Source organism: Prunus mume, linkage group LG6 (genome assembly GCF_029339155.1).
Source record: "Prunus mume cultivar Tortuosa linkage group LG6, ASM2933915v1, whole genome shotgun sequence".
Taxonomy (NCBI): Eukaryota; Viridiplantae; Streptophyta; class Magnoliopsida; order Rosales; family Rosaceae; genus Prunus; species Prunus mume.
In genome coordinates this window covers 32017-51169 of record NC_142703.1, presented here as the reverse complement: position 1 = coordinate 51169, position 19153 = coordinate 32017, and the positions used below count along the sequence as shown (strand labels likewise).

The 19153-nt window shown below is 40.7% G+C and overlaps 1 protein-coding gene across 13 annotated transcripts; it reads right to left on the bottom strand.

Annotated features, from left to right (window-relative positions):
• Positions 1 to 9737: 9737 nt before the first annotated feature.
• On the bottom strand, positions 9738 to 16250 carry LOC148915722 (TMV resistance protein N-like). 13 transcript variants are annotated; one of them, XM_089055281.1, is made up of 8 exons: positions 16034 to 16250; positions 15820 to 15910; positions 15560 to 15592; positions 14896 to 15413; positions 12595 to 13690; positions 12181 to 12456; positions 10848 to 11933; positions 9869 to 10724 (listed from the first exon to the last, which is right to left on the bottom strand). In XM_089055281.1, exons 4-8 carry the CDS (start codon positions 15387 to 15389, stop codon positions 10134 to 10136), a joined length of 3543 nt encoding a protein of 1180 aa, XP_088911407.1. In that variant the 5' UTR covers positions 15390 to 15413; positions 15560 to 15592; positions 15820 to 15910; positions 16034 to 16250; the 3' UTR covers positions 9869 to 10133. The 13 variants fall into 13 exon arrangements, 12 of the variants coding, with proteins under 12 accessions (XP_088911407.1, XP_088911399.1, XP_088911400.1 ...); XR_016128195.1 differs by having other exon boundaries at positions 9738 to 9915; positions 10057 to 10724; positions 14896 to 15435; positions 15560 to 16250; XM_089055273.1 differs by having other exon boundaries at positions 15560 to 15686; positions 15820 to 16250.
• Between the last annotated feature and the right edge of the window lie 2903 nt (positions 16251 to 19153).

The following is a 19153-nucleotide window of genomic DNA, read 5'->3' as shown; positions in this document are numbered from 1 at the left end:
CCTAGTTGCTAGACTTGTTTATTTTTCTTGTATCAGTTTATAAGTTGACTAATTTTATCAGTTTATCAATTGTTTTTCCCTAAATTTCCGTTATAATAAATTGAATTGAGAAATCTTCAGTTCTAGATTATACTTCTTAATCACATTTAATTTTATAAAGTGTTCATTTATCATTTTTGTAGATGTATGTTCCAAGATCTAACCCAAAAACACAAAATATATATTACCAAAGCATGTCCGATCTCGACATTTTTGGCCAAATCTAGGGCAAAACCTTAAGAAACTCTTTTACATCGGTGCACAGAAGTAGAATATCAAAGTCCTTAGTCATACAAGGAATTAAAAAGAACTAATCTAAGCGAGTTCCACACTCATTGCACAATGCCTTGATTAGAATATCATTATGCGCACATCATTAAAATCAGATGACTAATCACTCAATCATCTTTCTATTAGGCTTAGCCAAGTTCCAATAGTCGCACGCCTATAAAACACACAACTGGATCATTCTAGGGCCTGTTACTTGGGCCCTAAGTAAGCTTCTTCGATCCAACATAGAAGAGGGCGAATACTCTTCACAGTGTGGCTGGTCCCACATTCTCCTACTGGGATGAACAGTAACTCATCCTTCAATGTTGGTTTGGTTTCTTAACTCGTGTAAAAACTTAAAAAACAAAAGAAGAACAAAATGCCTTTTGGTATTGTATGCTTCTAGTCGAGTCGTCAAATGTCATTGGCGACATCGTGCTTCTCCGGTAATTTTATGTACAAGGTTCAAAATCCGATACTGTTAAACCAAAGCCAAAGTTGTTGTCAAACTTTTGAGCCTTTATGTACAATTACGAAGTAAAAGACCTGGTTGCCAAAACCAATGGGAAAAATGCCTTCAAATTGGTTTTACCAAAGTAGTGGGTATTAACCCATGAAACAAATTGCATGAGAGATCCAAGTATCCCAGCGACTCAATTAAACCAACCTTTGAGATAGCCCTCATCAGCTGGTTGTTTGAAATTGATATATTGCGAAGCATTTTAAGGCCAGTAATGGCTGAAAAACTTAACTAACCGACCAATTTTTATTGGTTAGATTCAAGTATGATTGTTAATATATGTTTTTATTGAAGGAAACATGCATCTAATGTTTAGGAAATACAGCCCGATGGGCACTACTCTCAGTTCGCCATTACGAGCCGAATTCATCGCCTTCCTTAGGGCCAATTCAGAGGTCTTTGCTGGTCCTACAACGATATGCCCGGCATCTCCCAGATGTCATCAATCAAAAGCTCAAGATCTGTCCCACCTTCAAACCAATCTGACAGAAATGACGAGCTTATGACGCCAAACTATACGAGGCAATGAAGCTCAAAGTGGACAAGTAGCAGATAATCGACTTCATTTAGGAAGTAGCCTACCCGATCTGGTGGCAAATTCGGTCTTGGTAAAGAAAGCAAGTGGCAATGGCGAATGTGCCAAGATTATACCAATCTGAACAAGGCATGCCCAAAATATAGTTTCCCTCTGCCAAGGATCGATTAGCTAGTAGACGCCACAGCAGCTCATGAACTTTTGAGCTTCATGGACGCTTACTCGGGCTACAACCAGATTTTCATGTATTTTGCCGATCGCGAACACATGGCGTTCATCACCGACAAGGGAATCTACTACTACAATGTCATGTCGTTCGGCTTAAACAACGCAAGAGCGACGTATCAACGGTTGGTCAACAAGATTTTTGTCGAACTCACTGGCACTTCAATAGAAGTTTTTGTGGACGGCATGCTAGTCAAAAGTAGGACTGTCGATTGTCATCTCCACTATCATCCCGACGTGCGAAAAGGGCAAGCCGTGAGCCGATTTTATCTCGAACTTACGCTCCCATCAAAAGACGAAGCCCCACCAACAGCCCTTGGCATCGCCAACTCTCCACCGCCAAGAGACCATTCGACACGAAGACCCCATTTGGACATTGTACGTTGACGGCTCATCCAACCAACAAGGCAGCGGAGCGAGCCTAGTCTTAATGGCACAGATCAAAGCGCAATCGAATCGCCATTCGGTTCCGGTTCAAAGCCTCTAATAATGAAGCCGAGTACGACGCTCTCTTATCAAGTATTTAGCTCGCCAAAGACATGGGAGCTGAACAAATAAAGATCTGTAGCGATTCCCAGCTAGTCGTCAACTAGATAATTACCGAATTTGAAGCCAAGGATGAGTAAATGGCCGCCTACCTAGCACACGCCCACCGATTGCTCAACCAATTTAGCGTATACCAAATTCAGCAAACCCCAAGATCCGAGAACAGCCATGTTGACGCTCTGTTACGATAGGCATCCGCAATCGATGACCGAGTAGGGCGCCATATACCGATCGGCTCGCCGACGCAAAGACTACGTAAGTCGAGGTATGAACCGTTCTGCACGATCCCAGTGAATGAATCCAATTGATCAGTGCATAATTACATATCATTGTATACCCTTCTAGCTTATGATTTGGTTATGTTTTTGAGTTAAACTTGTGTTTTTGACCATTTTTATCTTTGTTGCAGTGTATTAAGCTTGGGACTCATTTAATGCATTTTGGAGTCAAGTTAGCTCAAATTGTGTTTGCATATTAGTTAACTTCACATATTGGACTGTAAATACTCAGGAAGAACCAGATCTGGAAGTCTAGTTTCTGCAGCATTTTACGGTTCATGATTCCAACTCTTCCAGAGGAAGTTATGCAAATTTTGGCAGCTTAAGGTCAAATTCGGCAGCATCTGTGTTATTGAGCCAAAATTGACATTGGAAAGCCTTTCCGATTTTTCCTTGAACTGGGCTGCATGCTTGGAAAGATAAGACAAAGAGCTTCAAGATCTATATTTTTCCACATTTTTAAGAATGGAGGAATAAGCCCAAAACGAGCCAACAAACTGACTGCTATGCATTGTCATGCATAACATATGCATGAGTTAATTATTTTTGGTGGAGAAGTTAGGTAAAGTTGGTGAATTGAGTGTTGTAAGTTGATGAAGTGGGTGTTGTAGGTATAAGCAATACTCAATTCAGAATTTTACTTCCCTTAGGCCTATAAATAGTGAGGTTTCCTAAGCTTATAAACACACCCCAAGGGGGGAAGCTCTCAAACACTTCTCTAGAGCTCCCCTCCTTTCTCTCCCTCAAATTCTCTTAGTTTTCCTTTTTAGTTCTCAATTGTTGTACCAAAATCTTTTTGCTAAATTTTCCTTTAAGTTTTTCTGAGTTCTACTTTACTTTATTTGTAATGTAATTTCTTATTTTAAGTTATCAAGTTTGATTAGTTTCCAAGTTTCAATTATGGTTTTTGTTCTTATTCATTATGCTTATAAGTTAATATGCTAGTTTGAATGATTGATCACCATTAAGGCTTACATGTTAGCTATCTTGGTTTGAATTAAGAGTAGACACCATGCTTTAATTCGAATTGAACTATGAATAGGAAGAGTACGTATTAGAATTTGACAATTGGGATTAGATACATACTTGGTTGTTTAAAATGTTCTTATATGTTTAATGGATTCCTAATGCTTAATTTTAGGTTAGACAATAGATTATCAAATTAGGGAATTCGGAATACAAGGTTAGGGCCAGAAACCATGGCTTAATCATACTTCAACTAGAATCAATCCGTTAATCTAAATTGAACTTGAGAACTTATTTGCTTGAGTTAGTTATTTTCTTCTTTCTTGTTTTCAATCTTTGTAGTTTTCACAATCATATTTAAACCTTGCTTATATAAGGAATCGAATTGAATCAATCTATCATCAATCCTTGTGAGATAGACCTCGCACTTATATATGCTATACTACCGAACGGCTCGTGCACTTGCAAGTGTCATAAGTTGAGGATGCAGCTGAATCAATTTTGGTGCAGCTGATCCGACAACAACACCAATTCACGCCTACCTAACTGATGGCACGCTACCAGCGGACAAGGCTAAAGCAAGAGCCATCCACCACCGATTGGCAAGGTACCTTATTTCCTACCGTTGCTCCGATGTGTTACACCACAACGAGGTGACCACGTCCTACTAGAAATTCACAAAGGAGCTTGCGGGGACCATTCCAGCGCTCGATCCTTGGCCTTCAAAACCGTTAGGCATGTCTACTATTGGCCAACTCTCCACACCGACGCTCTTAGACTGGGTCGAAGCTGAAGCCTTGGCAACAATCACCGCATCTAAAATCAAGCATTTCATATGGAAGAACATCATTTGCCGATTCAGCCTCAGAACGCGATCATCACTGACAATGGCAAAGGTTCGACTCCTCTCACTTTAGGCATCTATGCTCCCAATTCAACATCAACATCTTCTTTGCATCTCCTATGCATCCACAGTCCAATGGCCAAGGAGAAGCCATTAACAAGATCATCAAAAAGACGCTAAAAAAGAAGCTCAGAACGGCTAAAGGCAAATGACCAAACATACTACCAGAAGCATTATGGGTCATCAACACATCTTACTGAAAGTCGACAGGCCGGACCCGTTCTCCCACACCTTCATAACCGAATCTGTTATGCCAGTAAAGATCAAAATGCCCACATGTCGAACGGCATCTTATGATCCAAAGCAAAATGAAGCCCAGCTCGCTTTAAACCTAGATCTCATTGAAGAGCACCAATCGCAGGCTCAGCTTCGGAATGCTGTATACAAGTAGAGAACTTCCTGATACTACGACTCGCTCATCAAGCACCGATCTTTTAAAATTAGGGATTGGGTCCTACGCAAAGTCTCTCTTGCAACCAAAAAACCTATAGAAGGAACCCTCGACCCCGCATGGGAAGGTCTTTACGGTCGTTGACATTTGTCGACCCGGACTTACCGATATGGTTCCGATGGATGGACCTCGGCCACCCTTGGAATGTCGATCACCTAAAGTTTTAGTACAAGTGACTGGCCTTCGGTGGCCCCAATGTGTAACCTACGGAAGATGTTGCCGATAAGTGCACTTCCCTAAAAAGTATATATAAGGCACCATTAGCATCTTTACAATGAATGAATGACTACGACATTCGGTAGACATTTTTTTTTCTATCTCAGCATTCGGTATACGCCTAAATGGCACCAAGTGTTCACAACAAACATACATTATCTACGGCATGCACACGTATGCATCAAGAGATAAAACGAACACTTATCTAAGCAAACTTGGATAAATAAAAGGCCCTACGACCATGGGTTTCAACAAACCGCCAACCGACGGACAATTCAAAATATCTTACAGAACAGAAAGGAGAAATTAAAAATACAAATACTAAGCTGCAGAAGGATCGGCGCTACCACCTTCTACCAGTCTCGGCAAGCACGACCCCCTTCTTCTTCATCACTCAACTCGAGTCGGTAGAGGAATCAGCTCTTCGATGACACCTTCAGCAAAGGAGGGGATCTTGGAGGAAGTTCAGTTCAACTTCTTGTCGGCATTATACCGCTTGAACTGGTAAACAAGGTCATCACACTGATCCATGATCTCTTTGTCCACCAAGGTTGTGAACTCCTCCGACTATCGGTAGTCAACCACGGCTTTCGCCTTAGCCTCCTTCACCTCATTGGCATGAAACCGTTCAGCTGCGTCTATAGCCACCTTAGCTTCTTCGGCCTCTATCGCGCTTCTCACCGCAGCCAATCGCCGTCCTGGATAGCTTTCCACCTCAATAATTCTAGCTCGGCTATCATCGAACTTCCTTTAGTACGTCTTGCAGTATTAAGGGCTTGCTTTATACAGAGCCACATCCCTATGTCAGCCGACCGAATCCAAAAAAACACAAGTCAATCGCACAAGCACTTGAAACCAACTTACGAAAGAAACACTTACCGCAGAGTCAAAAGGCTCGACTAGCCTGCCTCGTAGCATCTTTGTCGGTAGTCGCTCCAATTCGAGAGCTCCATTTGTGCACATTAATCACGATGTTCACGAATGGCACGACCTTCGGTGGGCAGGTGATGTTCACCGCTTGGCACCCTTCTACGCCTCATCACCAGAATCAGATAGCCGCATCTTCAGCCTAGCCCCTTTGGACTCTTCAAGACCATTGATCTACCTCCTCCCGTCACCTGGAGGTGGACCTTACGAACAGCTTCGGCATCCTTTACCCTCCTCTGTTTGTGACGATTGGCCACGGTCACCTCATCGGCCGCATGAGCTTCGGCCTAGAAGAGTCTCCTTTCTTCTTCTGTTAGGGCCCCCAAGACTCTAGCCGCTTCCTCGTAGCAACCGACATAGCCCTCTCTCCTGCCACTACACAAAAAACTCAAGTCAACAAGGGAACAACATACAAAAGGAAATAGAAAAGAAAAAATGAGCCCCCCGCCGAACGACATCACTTACTTTTCTCTTTCTCCCTTCGCAATCTCGGCCTCGGTGATCAAGCTTGCCTTGAACAGATTGCCAAAGTCTAGCAAGGTCTTGAAGTGTCGATCGTCTTCGACTACCTTACCCCTAACCCGTTCAATCACCTCTATGTCACTCTTCAATGCGGTCGGTCTCTTCAAGGAAACTGGTAAGAGATGACACAGGTTAGCTTCGGCAAATCAACACTATGCATGAACAATTAGCACACAGATGCTTAAAACAAAAAACAAAAACAAAAAAGAGCAGGCCACACCACCGAACAGCATCTAGAGCCTAACAATTGTTTGAAAGGTCGTAAGGATATGCCTCTCAACAATCACAAACCTTGACACTAGCACCCAACGCTGACGCCGACGCCGATCTGCAGACGCCATCTCTTTTGCAAACTCGCACGCCGACCACAAAGTGACCTCACTAACCGGCCTGCAAGCGGTTAGACTACACCTACCCCATGGTCTGCACTCTTCGCCTCATCACGCTATACAGATGGGCAAATTGTTCATAGCTCGGCTCTCCCTCTTCGACTATACCGACGTAGTGATGGTGCCAAGAGCGTGATCCGAAGTTCGATTAAAGCGCCCGGCGCATAGCGATCGTACTGGATCTTCGCACCGAATGTCTCAGCGGCAATCGGAGATCGTGCTTGAAGACATCGGTGAAGAAGACTGCCTCACCATCTAGATTGCTCGGGATTCTAATGGCCCGAGGATCCGCATCATCACCGAACTCGGAATGTTTCACGCAGAATCTTGGCCAGCTCCCCATCGGTCAAGGTGTTGACTCTAGAAATTCCACATCAAGATGGACCTTCGCCTTGCCATTGGTACCAATGCCGACTGTTACGATAGTCGGCACTCCTTCCCCTGAGCAGCAATTGACACTTTTGCCGCCCGGCTTCAAGACTGACGCGAAGTCGGTGACAAAGATTGGCTCTGCCACTACGAAAAGTGCCCCACTTTAGTAGGCACCTCTGTATCTTCTACTATTTCAACTTCAGTGCTCTCAAAATCGGCACTCTTAAGCTCTGCAACGGAGCTTTGAAAGACGACTCTCCTCAAAAGCCCAGGGCTATCACTATATCGACTCGTTAAGCGACATCTACTAAAAGAGGCGAAAGGAAACTAAATGCCATGCTCGAATTGAAACTATAATCCTAACGCATCAAAGCCTATGTTCATCTACATTCATACATGTTCATGCAACAATTGAAGACATGCCACCAATTTGATTCAACTAGAAATCAAAAGAAATAAAATACCTTATTAAACAAAGCGGCTCAAAGCCGTCGGAAATCGCCTCGACCTTACGATTTTTGCTGGAAATCGCCTTCACCACCATAGTACGCTCGTCGAAAATCGCCTCTCTCAAGCTCTCTTTACTCTCCAAAACACTAAGTAGTCTCCCTACCGTCCCCTTCGTCCTACTTATAGGATGAACCTAGCATCGAGAAACGAAACGACGGGACTCCTACCCTTCCTCTCGACATATGTCATCCATGCATAGGGGAGCCTAAGCGTCAAAGTGTCCAACCCTGAAAAACGTTGCAAATCCAATTTCGAGAAAAAGAACACCACTTACATTCGGCAAGCGCATAGGGTCAAGTCCTCACTCACCCTTCATGCCGAACGACAGGCATAAAGGGTGGAGTCCTCACTCACCCTTCATGTCAAACGACAAGCATAACGGGTCGAGTCCTCACTCACCCTTCACGACCGAGCAGCGACAGGCATAAGCGGTTGAGTCCTCATTCACCCTTCACACCGAATAGCAAGTGCACAGGGTCGAGTCCTCACTCACCCTCCATGATCGAACAGCAAGCGTAACGGATCGAGTCCTCACTCACCCTCCATGCCAAAAAGCAAGCATACGGAGTCGAGTCCCCACTCACCCTCTCGCACGTTCGGCACTTCTTACTATCTCTTCCCCTTTTCCAAGCTCCCCCTTATTCGGGGACTTGGGGGACTATGTGACTATCGTCAGAAATCGCATATAGAAAAGTGGCTAAATCCCCATAACAAGGGTCGGGTCAGAATGCCAAAGACACATGCAAGTCCCCAACCAAGAAGTCTATTCTCGATCGAAAACTTAGGGGACTCCTATTTGTATTATATATAACCAGCCACTCACAAAGTGACACGTGGAAAGAGCATAACACTAAGGAAGACCCTATGACCCATACTGGTATGGATCGGTAGGTACCTTCGGTACCCACGACCGATCCGCGTCCAAACGTAGCCCTGTGACCCTGTTGGCGAGGTCGGTCCTACAAATGGCAGGTGCTTCCGTCTCTATCCTTCGATGGGTAGTCCAAAACATACGTCTAGTACACCTTGCCGATTCTGCGCCTTGGTAAAAGGATCTTGTGGGATAACCTCGAACCCCCCGCTTGGATATTTTGTGGGGACTCGTGTCAACCTCGGAAGGCACTCCCACGAGTCCTACATCAAAACTAGGTACCAAGAGAATACCCAGCACTCTCTATAAATAGGACCTCTTGCCCCATATACAGGGTAAGACTTCCGACTTGATTCCTATGCTCTTGCATGGTCAATAGTTTGCTCTTAAAAACTAACTTTAGCATCGAAGGGTCTTCGACTAGTACTACACCGGTGCCTAAGACCTCATTTGTTGTTTCTCTCCTTAGCCCAGATCCAACATCACATCCTAAGGAAGAACGAGCTCATACCGAAGGCTCAACCGGTCCTTAGACGATCCACACCACCTATAAGTTGCCCTATTTCTCTCTGTTTAGTTTTAGTGCCAACAAAGTTGATTGATATCGCATTTGTGAAATTTGAAGAACAGTTGGCAGATGTTCTTAAGCATGCAATGTTAGCAAAGGTGTTTTATGACTTACTTGTCAAGTTGGCATAGGAGATATCTACGCACCAACTTGAGGGGCAGTGTTGCGTAAGTCAAGGCTAAATTAGAGTAGGAAATATATTTGTTGTTTAATAGTGAATCCTAATTTAGAATGCATTTATTTCCTCCTTGTATTTACACTAACACCCCCTCAGGTTTTCAAGTTTTACAAAATACCCTGAGGTTGAGGAAATTACATGAACACTTCCTGACGTTTTAGATTGTTTGCACGAAACCCCTTTTCATTAATTTTTCATGCAAAGATTGATGATTTTATATAAAAGAATTTCACCAAATGACAAAGTTAGTCGTTGAGATTAAATTGCACATACATTCATTGAGGTTGATTTTGTCATTTGCACATATTTTCAAAAATGAAATCATTAAGTTTTGTACGAACAATGAACACAAAGGGTTTTTATGAAAACAATTTAAAACCTCAGAGAGTGTTCGTGTAATTTCCGAAACCTCAGGAGGTTTTATGAGAAAGCCGAAAACCTGAGGAGGTGTTAATGTAAATTAACTCTTATATTCACCTCCTCAGAGAGAAGAATACTCAACCAACAATTCAAACCACAAAACACCTTTCAACTATCCCGTCACCAGAATTGCAATGTCCCTTTCAGACAGCGTATCAAGCTGCTCCAAAAACCGATAATTTTCATCAGATTCCACATCCCATGTAATCTGTAAAGTCCAAGAGAAACAAATCCCAAAACTTAACAAAGAAAAAACTTATATGTAAAGTGAGAAATTATAATGTTGGGGTACTTCTTGTTAGCCCAACTGCTGTTTGAAAGAACATTCAAAGCTAGCTAATACACTCACATGCGGCTGTGATCTGAGGAATTTGGCCATCCTTCAAGCATTAGACAGGTTGTATATATGCCAATTGAAAGAAATTATTATTTTTTTAATCTTTTGAACTGTGATTCCTCATCAAAACTACTACCACTTCCACTAGATCCTTCCCTACTATAACTTCGCTGGATAGTGGCACCTTGTACAGATGCAGATTTGTCATCCATGGCCTCATATGGAGAAATGTCAATGCTGGATTGAGTCATTACATTGTCGAAATCTTCCACATCTTTCTGATATACCAGACGGACACCACACTTCTTTACAAAGCAGCAGCTTGAATTTGTGAATGAAAATGTTAACTGATTGCAACTATTTTGCCACTCTCTGTCCACACTGATATCACGAGACACATAGAACAGCCATAGATGTTCCCCTACAGGCTGGACATTGGTTGCTATTAAAGGCGCAGGGTACTTTTCCTTTCCATTGACTTTCAAGTCACAAGTGACCTTCCATCCACTGCTTGAAACCTCAAAAACAGCGCATACAGCATATCCCATCCACTTATTTTTACGGCACTGCGGACGTTGCTTTACACTTATTGAACTCCCCAAGTTTTTATGGCTGAACCACTGAGGAATGTTACTTCCAGGAATTATAATTTCGTATCTATCTTCTGGATAAGGAACTCTCTGTACAGTATAAAAAGTTATGTTAAACACACAAAACACAGAGAGAAATATATATATATATATACACACACACATATATCTCTGAGAGAGAGAGAGAGAGAGAGAGAGAGAGAGAGAGAGAACCTTGAGGTATTTTTTGAGCATCACAAATGCTATATCATTGCAGCTTTCTTGATCAATCAATCCAATGCAGTTGATGAAATTAAAACAGGACCGCCTCAATCCCTTCAAATTTGAAGGACATTGCAGCATTTTCAGTGAAGTACAGCCATCTGCCATTACTTCTAAACTTATATCTGAGGCAAGGACTGGAAGGTGCTGCAGGTTCTCGCAACCACTTACGGACAAAATCTCAAGCAAAGAAAGTCTGCTAATGCCTTCAGGAAGGCTAAGAAAATGATTTCCACTTAAGTTCAGTGTTACTAAAGTGGGTAAGCAGTTAATATCCACGGGGATTTCTCCTTCCAAAAGATTTCGATCTCTTAGATCTAAGTGGATTAGAGAAGAGAGCCCTGATAGAGGAGGCACGAACAAACTCATAGGCTGGCGTCTCTTCATTGGCCATAATGGAAACCAGCGAGACATAAACCATCGTTGTCCTGATTTAGGTCCACGAAAAGTTAATGATTTAAGGTTCTTCAAAACAAAAATGGAAGATGGACATTCCTTTATAGAAGTTTCACTTATATCAATCTCCTCCAAAGACTCTAGTTCCCCAAAGCTTTCTGGCAGTTTGGCAAGTTTTGGGCACCTAGATACATTTAAACTTTTAAGAGACTTCAAATTGCCAATGGTACTCGGAAGACAATTTAGATATTTGCAACCTCTCATATCGAAAGAAGAAAGGCCAGTCAGACATTCAATTGAAGATGGAATACTTTCAATAGCAGTTCCGTCTAAAAAAATCTCCCTTAAATTCTCCATAGGGCTCACAAATTCCGAAATCCTTTTAAGACTTGAGCAGCCAGAAAGAATAAAAGCTTCAAGAAGTTCCATTTCAATCTTTGCTGGAAGAATCCGTAGACTTGTGCAGTTTTTAACATTTAAGGAAGTAAGCTTTTTGAGAGCTCCAATGGATGGGTGAATCTCAACTAGACTTATACATCCCTCAAGATCTAATCTTCCAAGATTTTGGACCCCAATGCAATTTGGAGTTCTTGTCAAATTTACTGAATGACTAAGTTCGATGACTTTCAACTTGCCAAAAGTCTGTAAAATTTACAAGAAATTCATAATAAGAAGATTCAGAAAAACTTATAGATAGTGCCCTTCATAGGGGGATCCCGTTCCAGATACAATGGAATGGAATCCATTTCGACCTGATATCGGACAATCGATACGTCATCTATATTATTGATAATACAGATAATTCGATTAGAGAGTTGTCGATATGGATTTCCAGTGGAGTGGGATCCCCCTTTAGAAGGGGTATGTTCTAGTTGTAGTAGACTTATACCTTTACTCCAGTCCAAAGTTGTTTAATGCCACTATGGCACATGCTGAGTTCAACAAGCTCATGGGCTTCAAAATCTGGTGGAAGATCCTTTTCAGGATAACCTCTCCATTCAAGAATTCTCAAGGAAGCAGGAAGATATTTGAGTCCTCCGGGAAGGTGCACATTATGAATTTTGAGAATTCTAAGATACGACATCGGGGAAAATGCTTCGGGATTGCATTTTGCCTCTTCTGATTCAGAAAAGGGTAGGACAATTCCTTCAACTGATTTTGTCCCCTGATAATCAAGATTAAAGAACACGTTAACATAATGTGAGAAAGTATAAGTCATCTGCACATTAAAGAAATCAAATTTAGAAAAGTAACTAGTCTCTTTCTATTCATTAATGTTTTATGTATCCATGTAAGCTCTTACCATATTATCCCTCAAAACAGCATAGATGTCCCTAGAACGCCACAACCTGCTACGCCCACCAGGTTCTTTAGATTGTTGAAATACAATTGCCTGACCCATTACTTGAAACAAATCATGCATCAACACCATGTTATCAGAAATTGTTACCAGAGACTTCTCGACAAGAACCTTTATGCCAATATCTGATTGAAAGCCACAACTGTTTAATATTTTCAGTACTTGATATTTGCACTTTCCTTTAAAGAAACATGCGATATCAAGGAAAATATTTTTTTGCTCTTCATCTAATCCATCATAACTTATTTTAAGTACCTCCATAATCTTTCTGCTACTGTCATTGTTTAATAAACAGGTATCTTTCAGTTTTTCCCATTCACTTGTCCATTCATGCAGATCTCTTTTATACAAATATGATCCCAAGACTTCAAGAGCTAGCGGAAGGCCATTGGCATATTTCACAAAAAATTGAGATAAAGCTGCAAAATTTTTGTCTGGACAATCTCTTTTGAAGGCCTTCGCGCTAAAAAGTTGAATAGCTTCATTTGCATCTAACTCCGGCACCTTAAATATTTCCACACCATGTGTAATTAGCAATTTTTCATTTGCAGTTGTAATAATGATTCTGCTCCCCGGACCAAACCAATCTCTGTTTCCACACAAGTTCTCTAACTGACTGATGTCATCCACGTCATCAAGAATGAGAAGAACCTTTTTTTGAACTAAGAAGTTTATCATGGTGGCTTCCTCATCAATGTTGTCCCAGTAGTCTGAATTTCTCTTCATAAGTCTTTTGTAAAGTCTTCTTTGTAAATTGACAAGGCCATGTTTTTCAGAAACCTTTTTAACGCTGAAAAATCTGCTCACATCAAATTTATCTCCAAGGTTTTTGCAAGCTTCCTTAGCAATGGTTGTCTTACCAATCCCATCCATTCCCCAAAGCCCTATGAAGCGAACATCATCAGAGTCAATATCTAAAAGCGAATATAGTTGCTCCAACCTTGGCTGAATCCCAACCAGCTTTTTTGATTCCCAGAATACAGGAGGTACTTTGGTTTGTACCTTTTGAACAATTTTTTTGATGAGTTGTGCTTCATCCCTACAACAAGAAAAGAAACAAGAAGGGCATGAGATACCATGAATCATAAATAGAAAGTGACACAACTAATATGCCTAAACTCTCTCCTAAGCTTGGAGTAACAAGGGCGGTCCTATGCATATCAGGATTCATGATGTCGTGCTACAATCTCACCCTCAATATCAGCATTAGTTTAAATATATTATTGTGTAAATCTTGTATTACCTTATTAACCTTAGCTTTCCACATATACTTCGGCACAAGTCAACCATAATATCATATAAAGATGAATGAATACAGGCATCACGAGATAGTGAGCCATTCCCTAATTTTCTATTCCTTCCTAAATTTCTACATGGTATCAGAGCTTCTCTGAGGCTAACCACCCAATACGATCCTATGGATGATTCTCCATCCTCTCCTATCTCCTCCTCTGTCAACTCTCTCAACTCTCCCAACAGTTCTAAATCTGAAATGACCAACCTCTCAAATTCTATTCCTACTTCCTTCAATATCTCTCATCTGTTCAACACACTCATGGACAGAACCAATTTTTCTTATGCTGGAAATCTCAATTTGAAGATGTTGTTCATACTGAAATTTCTCTCCAAAAGAAGTGCTCAGATGGTTCTATCAATCCTGCTTACTCCAAAGATAAACTAGTGTTGAGTTGGATAAAGGCCACATCATCCCCTTCCATTAAAACTCTCCTTATCCCATGCACAACAGCTCATGAGACATGGAGTCTCCTAGAAAAACGTCTTGCTCCTCTCTCAAAAACTCATGTTCGGACCCTGCGAGATCAAGTTCGCACTCTCAAAAAGACCCCAGAAACATCAGTTTGCGGATTATTTGATGCATGCCAAATCTCTTTATGATTCACTCACTGCTGCTTTTACCCTCTGAAGCTACTTTTTCTTTTGCACGGTATTTCCAAACCTCCACTAGACCGGGAAATTGTGTTCCAACATATATGTTGCCATATTTGGCATTGTTATGTGCCAAATTGTTAATCTGGAAATGCATTATTATGACATTTGAGAACACCAATATTTAACATGAAATAAATGACTCAAATTGATAGATTGACAGTGTGACAAGATTAAATTGTGACTTCTATTTGTTGTCATGAATACGATGTTGTAATGATAATGAAGTGCTTTGAAGTCCACAGTTCATTTATAAAAAGGTTGGAGGAGTTAAGGGAAGAAAGAAGTAATACTAACTTATCCTTTGAAGTCCACCCCTTAAGCTTAGCGACTTTTCTTAAAGCCGCTTTCCAGTCTTCCAGTTTATTTGTGTCAAAACTTTTTTCATGGTCACTGAAGGCTTTCGCAAAGCTCCCCTTTTGTTTTCGAACATCAGAAGGTTCCAAATCATAGAAAATTGGCAGAACTGTCTTTCTCGCTTCCATGCATTGAAGAATTTGTAGAAGTTCATCAAGGCACCATGCTGAAGACGCATAATTTGGAGAGATCACAATGATGGCTAACCATGATTGTTTAATTGCTGAGGACAGTTCTGCAGGAATCGATTTTCCTATTTCAAGTTCAGGCTTATCCAAGAAAGTTCTAATTCCTAGATCTTTCAGTTTCTCATATAAATGGGCTGTAAAACGCTTGCGTGTGTCTTCACCCCTAAAACTCAAAAAGACATCATATTTCCATTGAATAGCTCTAGGAACAGACGATGAAGAGGCTCTTTCGGTGCTCAACGCCATGGGAGACTAACTAGTTTATCATCTCTGTACCAATTAACCGAACATGCTGTCAAAGCAATAGAGATTAATATCACAAGCAATTGGCTGGAGACCTTTTAACTAAAACAACCAATTTGCAGAGTGCTTACGATTCTTTTTTGTTAATTAAAGACAACAAAAAATAGTTTTACCTGCAAAACTACACTCCCCAATGTATGTAACATCTTCACAACGATAATCAATTATCGCAAATGTTTGACACGGAAAATCAATTACCCAAATAAAATAATCAGCAAAACCATTACTCAGAACTGCACACTGAATAAAATAGGCAAATAACATTTAGTGCACAAATGTCAAGATAATCAAGGGAGAGCTGTTAGCAAATCAAAATACTTTTGGATCCTAACTTGAGAGTTGATATAATAGAAAAAAGAGACTGAGAACTCACAAAATCACAACTGAAGTAAACAACGATAAAGTGACTGATTGGCTGAAGTCCACGAGAGAAACACAACTGCCTTGGTAGAATCTAGTCGTTACTAAAAACAGCAATACCATTGCTCAGAAAACCAAATTAAATAAGATCCGAGAAAACAGAACGCTCTTTAATGAACAAATGTATGGGAAATCAAAAGACACCTGGTTATCGAAATCATTATAACCTGGCTTGTGTCCGAGGAGCGCAAACAAAGAACTCCCAACGGAAGTGTCTGATGATTAGCTGAAATCCACCAGAGAAACACAAGTGTGTTGACGACACTGGTGCTATGGGCGATGATGAAGCCAACGCTTGCGAGAGTTGAACCAAGCGTGGCCAACAAAGCGTTCGAGGCTTCTTCCTGGCAATTTCGCAAACTGTCTACATCATCATTACTTTTCCTTTGAACCGTAGTTTTGGAGCCTAATAAAAATTAACGCACGCTTGTGTGATAAAACTAAATTTTTTTTGAATAATTAAGAGAATTACCAAGTAAAAGATGGTTGACTCTTACTAGAACCATCTAATAATTATCTGTTGTAATTATAACTAAAGAAATCTAGAATTGTAGACTAACTTGACTGAAAATGCATTAGATAAAGTCGGTTACTGGCTTGTCCAAGTAAATTGCCAACTTAGTAAGTCGGTTAGAGCCCCTCCATCGATGAGCCCAGCCCGAGGCTAAGGGGAAAAAAAAAAAAAATTGAGTTCAGCGGAGCAGCCTGTGCCCGGGAGGTGTGGGACCCACCAACCCGGCTGGCCCAGCAAGTTCCGCCGAGGTCCAAAACGCGGGAGTGATGTCGTCGACACGCGCCAACGTGTAAAAAATTTGAACCAGCGTGCCGACGCCAAGACGACGCAAACCCAATGGTCGGAAGACACGTGGCACGCCCCAATGTCTCGATTTGATTCCATAGCCTTCATCCAACGGCTGGTGATTTTCCAAGCAATAAAATTATGAAAAAAAAATCAAAATTTTTTTAAAAATACTAAAAATTTTGATTTTTTTTCCTATAAATACCTATAAATACCCTTCACTTTCAACACCAATTCTCATACATTTTATTCTACTTCTACAATTACTCAACATTTTTTTCACTCTTCACTCAACATTTTCTTCACTCTTCACTCAACATTTTCATCTCTTTCACTTTGTAATTTTATTTCTTATTTTTATGGCTTCTTCTATTGAAACCGGAGGAGCGTGGAGCACCATGGAAGATGTTTCTTTGTGTGAGGCTTGGCTCCGAGTTTGTCATTGTCCCGTGACAGGCAGATGAAATTTTTCCATATGTGGAAAAAATTCATGCCGAATTTTGTGAAAAATTCGGACTACCTCGGAAATGGCATTGTCGAGTAGGTGGAAACTTCTCAACAAAGAGATGGCAAAATGGAGAGATGCCTTGGCAAAAGTGATGAACTTGTATAGAAGTGGGGAAAATCGTACTAACGAGGTAAGTATTTTGTAATTTTCGTTTTATTAAGTTTAATGTCCTAATATATATATGTTGTTAATATTTATTGCATTTTCAATATTTTGTTAATATTTCTTGCATTTCAAATATTTTGTTAATATTTCTTGCATTTTCAATATGTTGTTAATATTTCTTGCATTTCCAATTGTTTCTTCATATTTCTTGCATTTTCAATATGTTGTTAATATTTATTGCATTTCCAATTGTTTCTTCATATTTCTTGCACTTCCAATTTATTTGTAAGGTTAATTGCATTTCCATTATTTTTATTTTGTTACTTGCATATCCAATATATTTTAAATATTTATTGCATTTCCATTTTTTTGTTAAATAGCTCATTCAAGCACAGATGTGGTTCGGTGCAACCGGGGGTGGCAAAAAAAGTTTCACCCATCATGAATGTTGGGAGGTGGTGAAATATTGTAAACGCTTCATAATTATTCCCACGGGTCCCGACGTTGTGTTAAACGAGACGCCTCTCCGTGATGCAACGACATCGGATTCACCTCTCGATTCCCCTATGAGTGAAGACTCACCCATCCAAAAGGAACTGAGGCCCATTGGCCGAAAGGCTGCGAAGGCAAAGAAAGCGGGTAATTCAAGCAATCATAATTCAAAGTTTTTGGAGGAAATTGCAAGGCAAAACGTCATAAGAATTGAAATGGAGCATAAACGCCAAGATATGGAGGTGGCAATTCAAGCCGAGTGTGCACGAGAAAAAGAGTATTTGCAAAAAAGATATGGAGAAGACGGATCGGGAAACTATAGCGATGGATACAAGCCATATGTCCCCTGATACAAAACAATATTGGAACCTAGAACGAAGGGATGTTATGAGAAGAAGACTTTTCCAGGATGATGGGTCTAGCAACACGGATTGGTTAAATGATCAAAACCATTAAATTAGTTGGCATACCTTTTATGTATTTTTATTTTTCATGTTTTCTATTAAAGTTGGTGTACTTCATGTATTTTATTTTAGTAGTAGTAATTCTTAATGACTTGTATTGGATTTCTTTATTTAATAAACAAAGCATTCAATAAAAGACCATTTTATTCAACATATTCCATACATCAAACAAAACATAATTAAAATTAAAACAAAAAACTACAAACAAGGCACAATAATAAATAAAAACACAACACAACCAAACCATAAGTAAATAAAACATAACCAAAGCATCTATGCTCCATCATTCATCTTCATTCCCTTTTACCGCTCATTTATGCTCTATCAAGTCAAGTTGACGGCTTTCATGAATATACGAAGATTGCATCTCTGTATATCGATCTATCATCCGGGTCATCATACGATCGTCCCTCACCAACGGTTCCAGCTCAAACGGTTCTCCATTTGGCCCCATAGGCCTTTCATAAATCCGGGTCAAGGCCGTGTTTATTGGATCCAGTTCATAGACCTCTCCAGCATCATAATCGTACTCATCCTCCACAATCATATTATGGAGGATGATGCAAGTCATCATAATGCTTTGGAGGATCTCCTCATCAAACATACGGGCCGCACCTTGAACAATCAACCATCGAGCTTGAAGGATGCCAAAACGCCTTTCGACATCTTTCCTGTATCCTTCTTGATAAGTAGCAAATAATTTTTGCTTATGGGATCGGGGATTCGGAATGGATTTGACAAATGTGGTCCACCTTGGGTAGACACCGTCAGCTAGATAATACCTCGTCGTAAACTGTATTATTGACTTGATAGGTAATATTAGGGCCTTGGCCGCTCAAAACATCGTTGAAGACCGGAGATTGACCCAGGACGTTGAGGTCATTTTGGGCTCCGGCAACTCCAAGAAAGCATGCCAAAC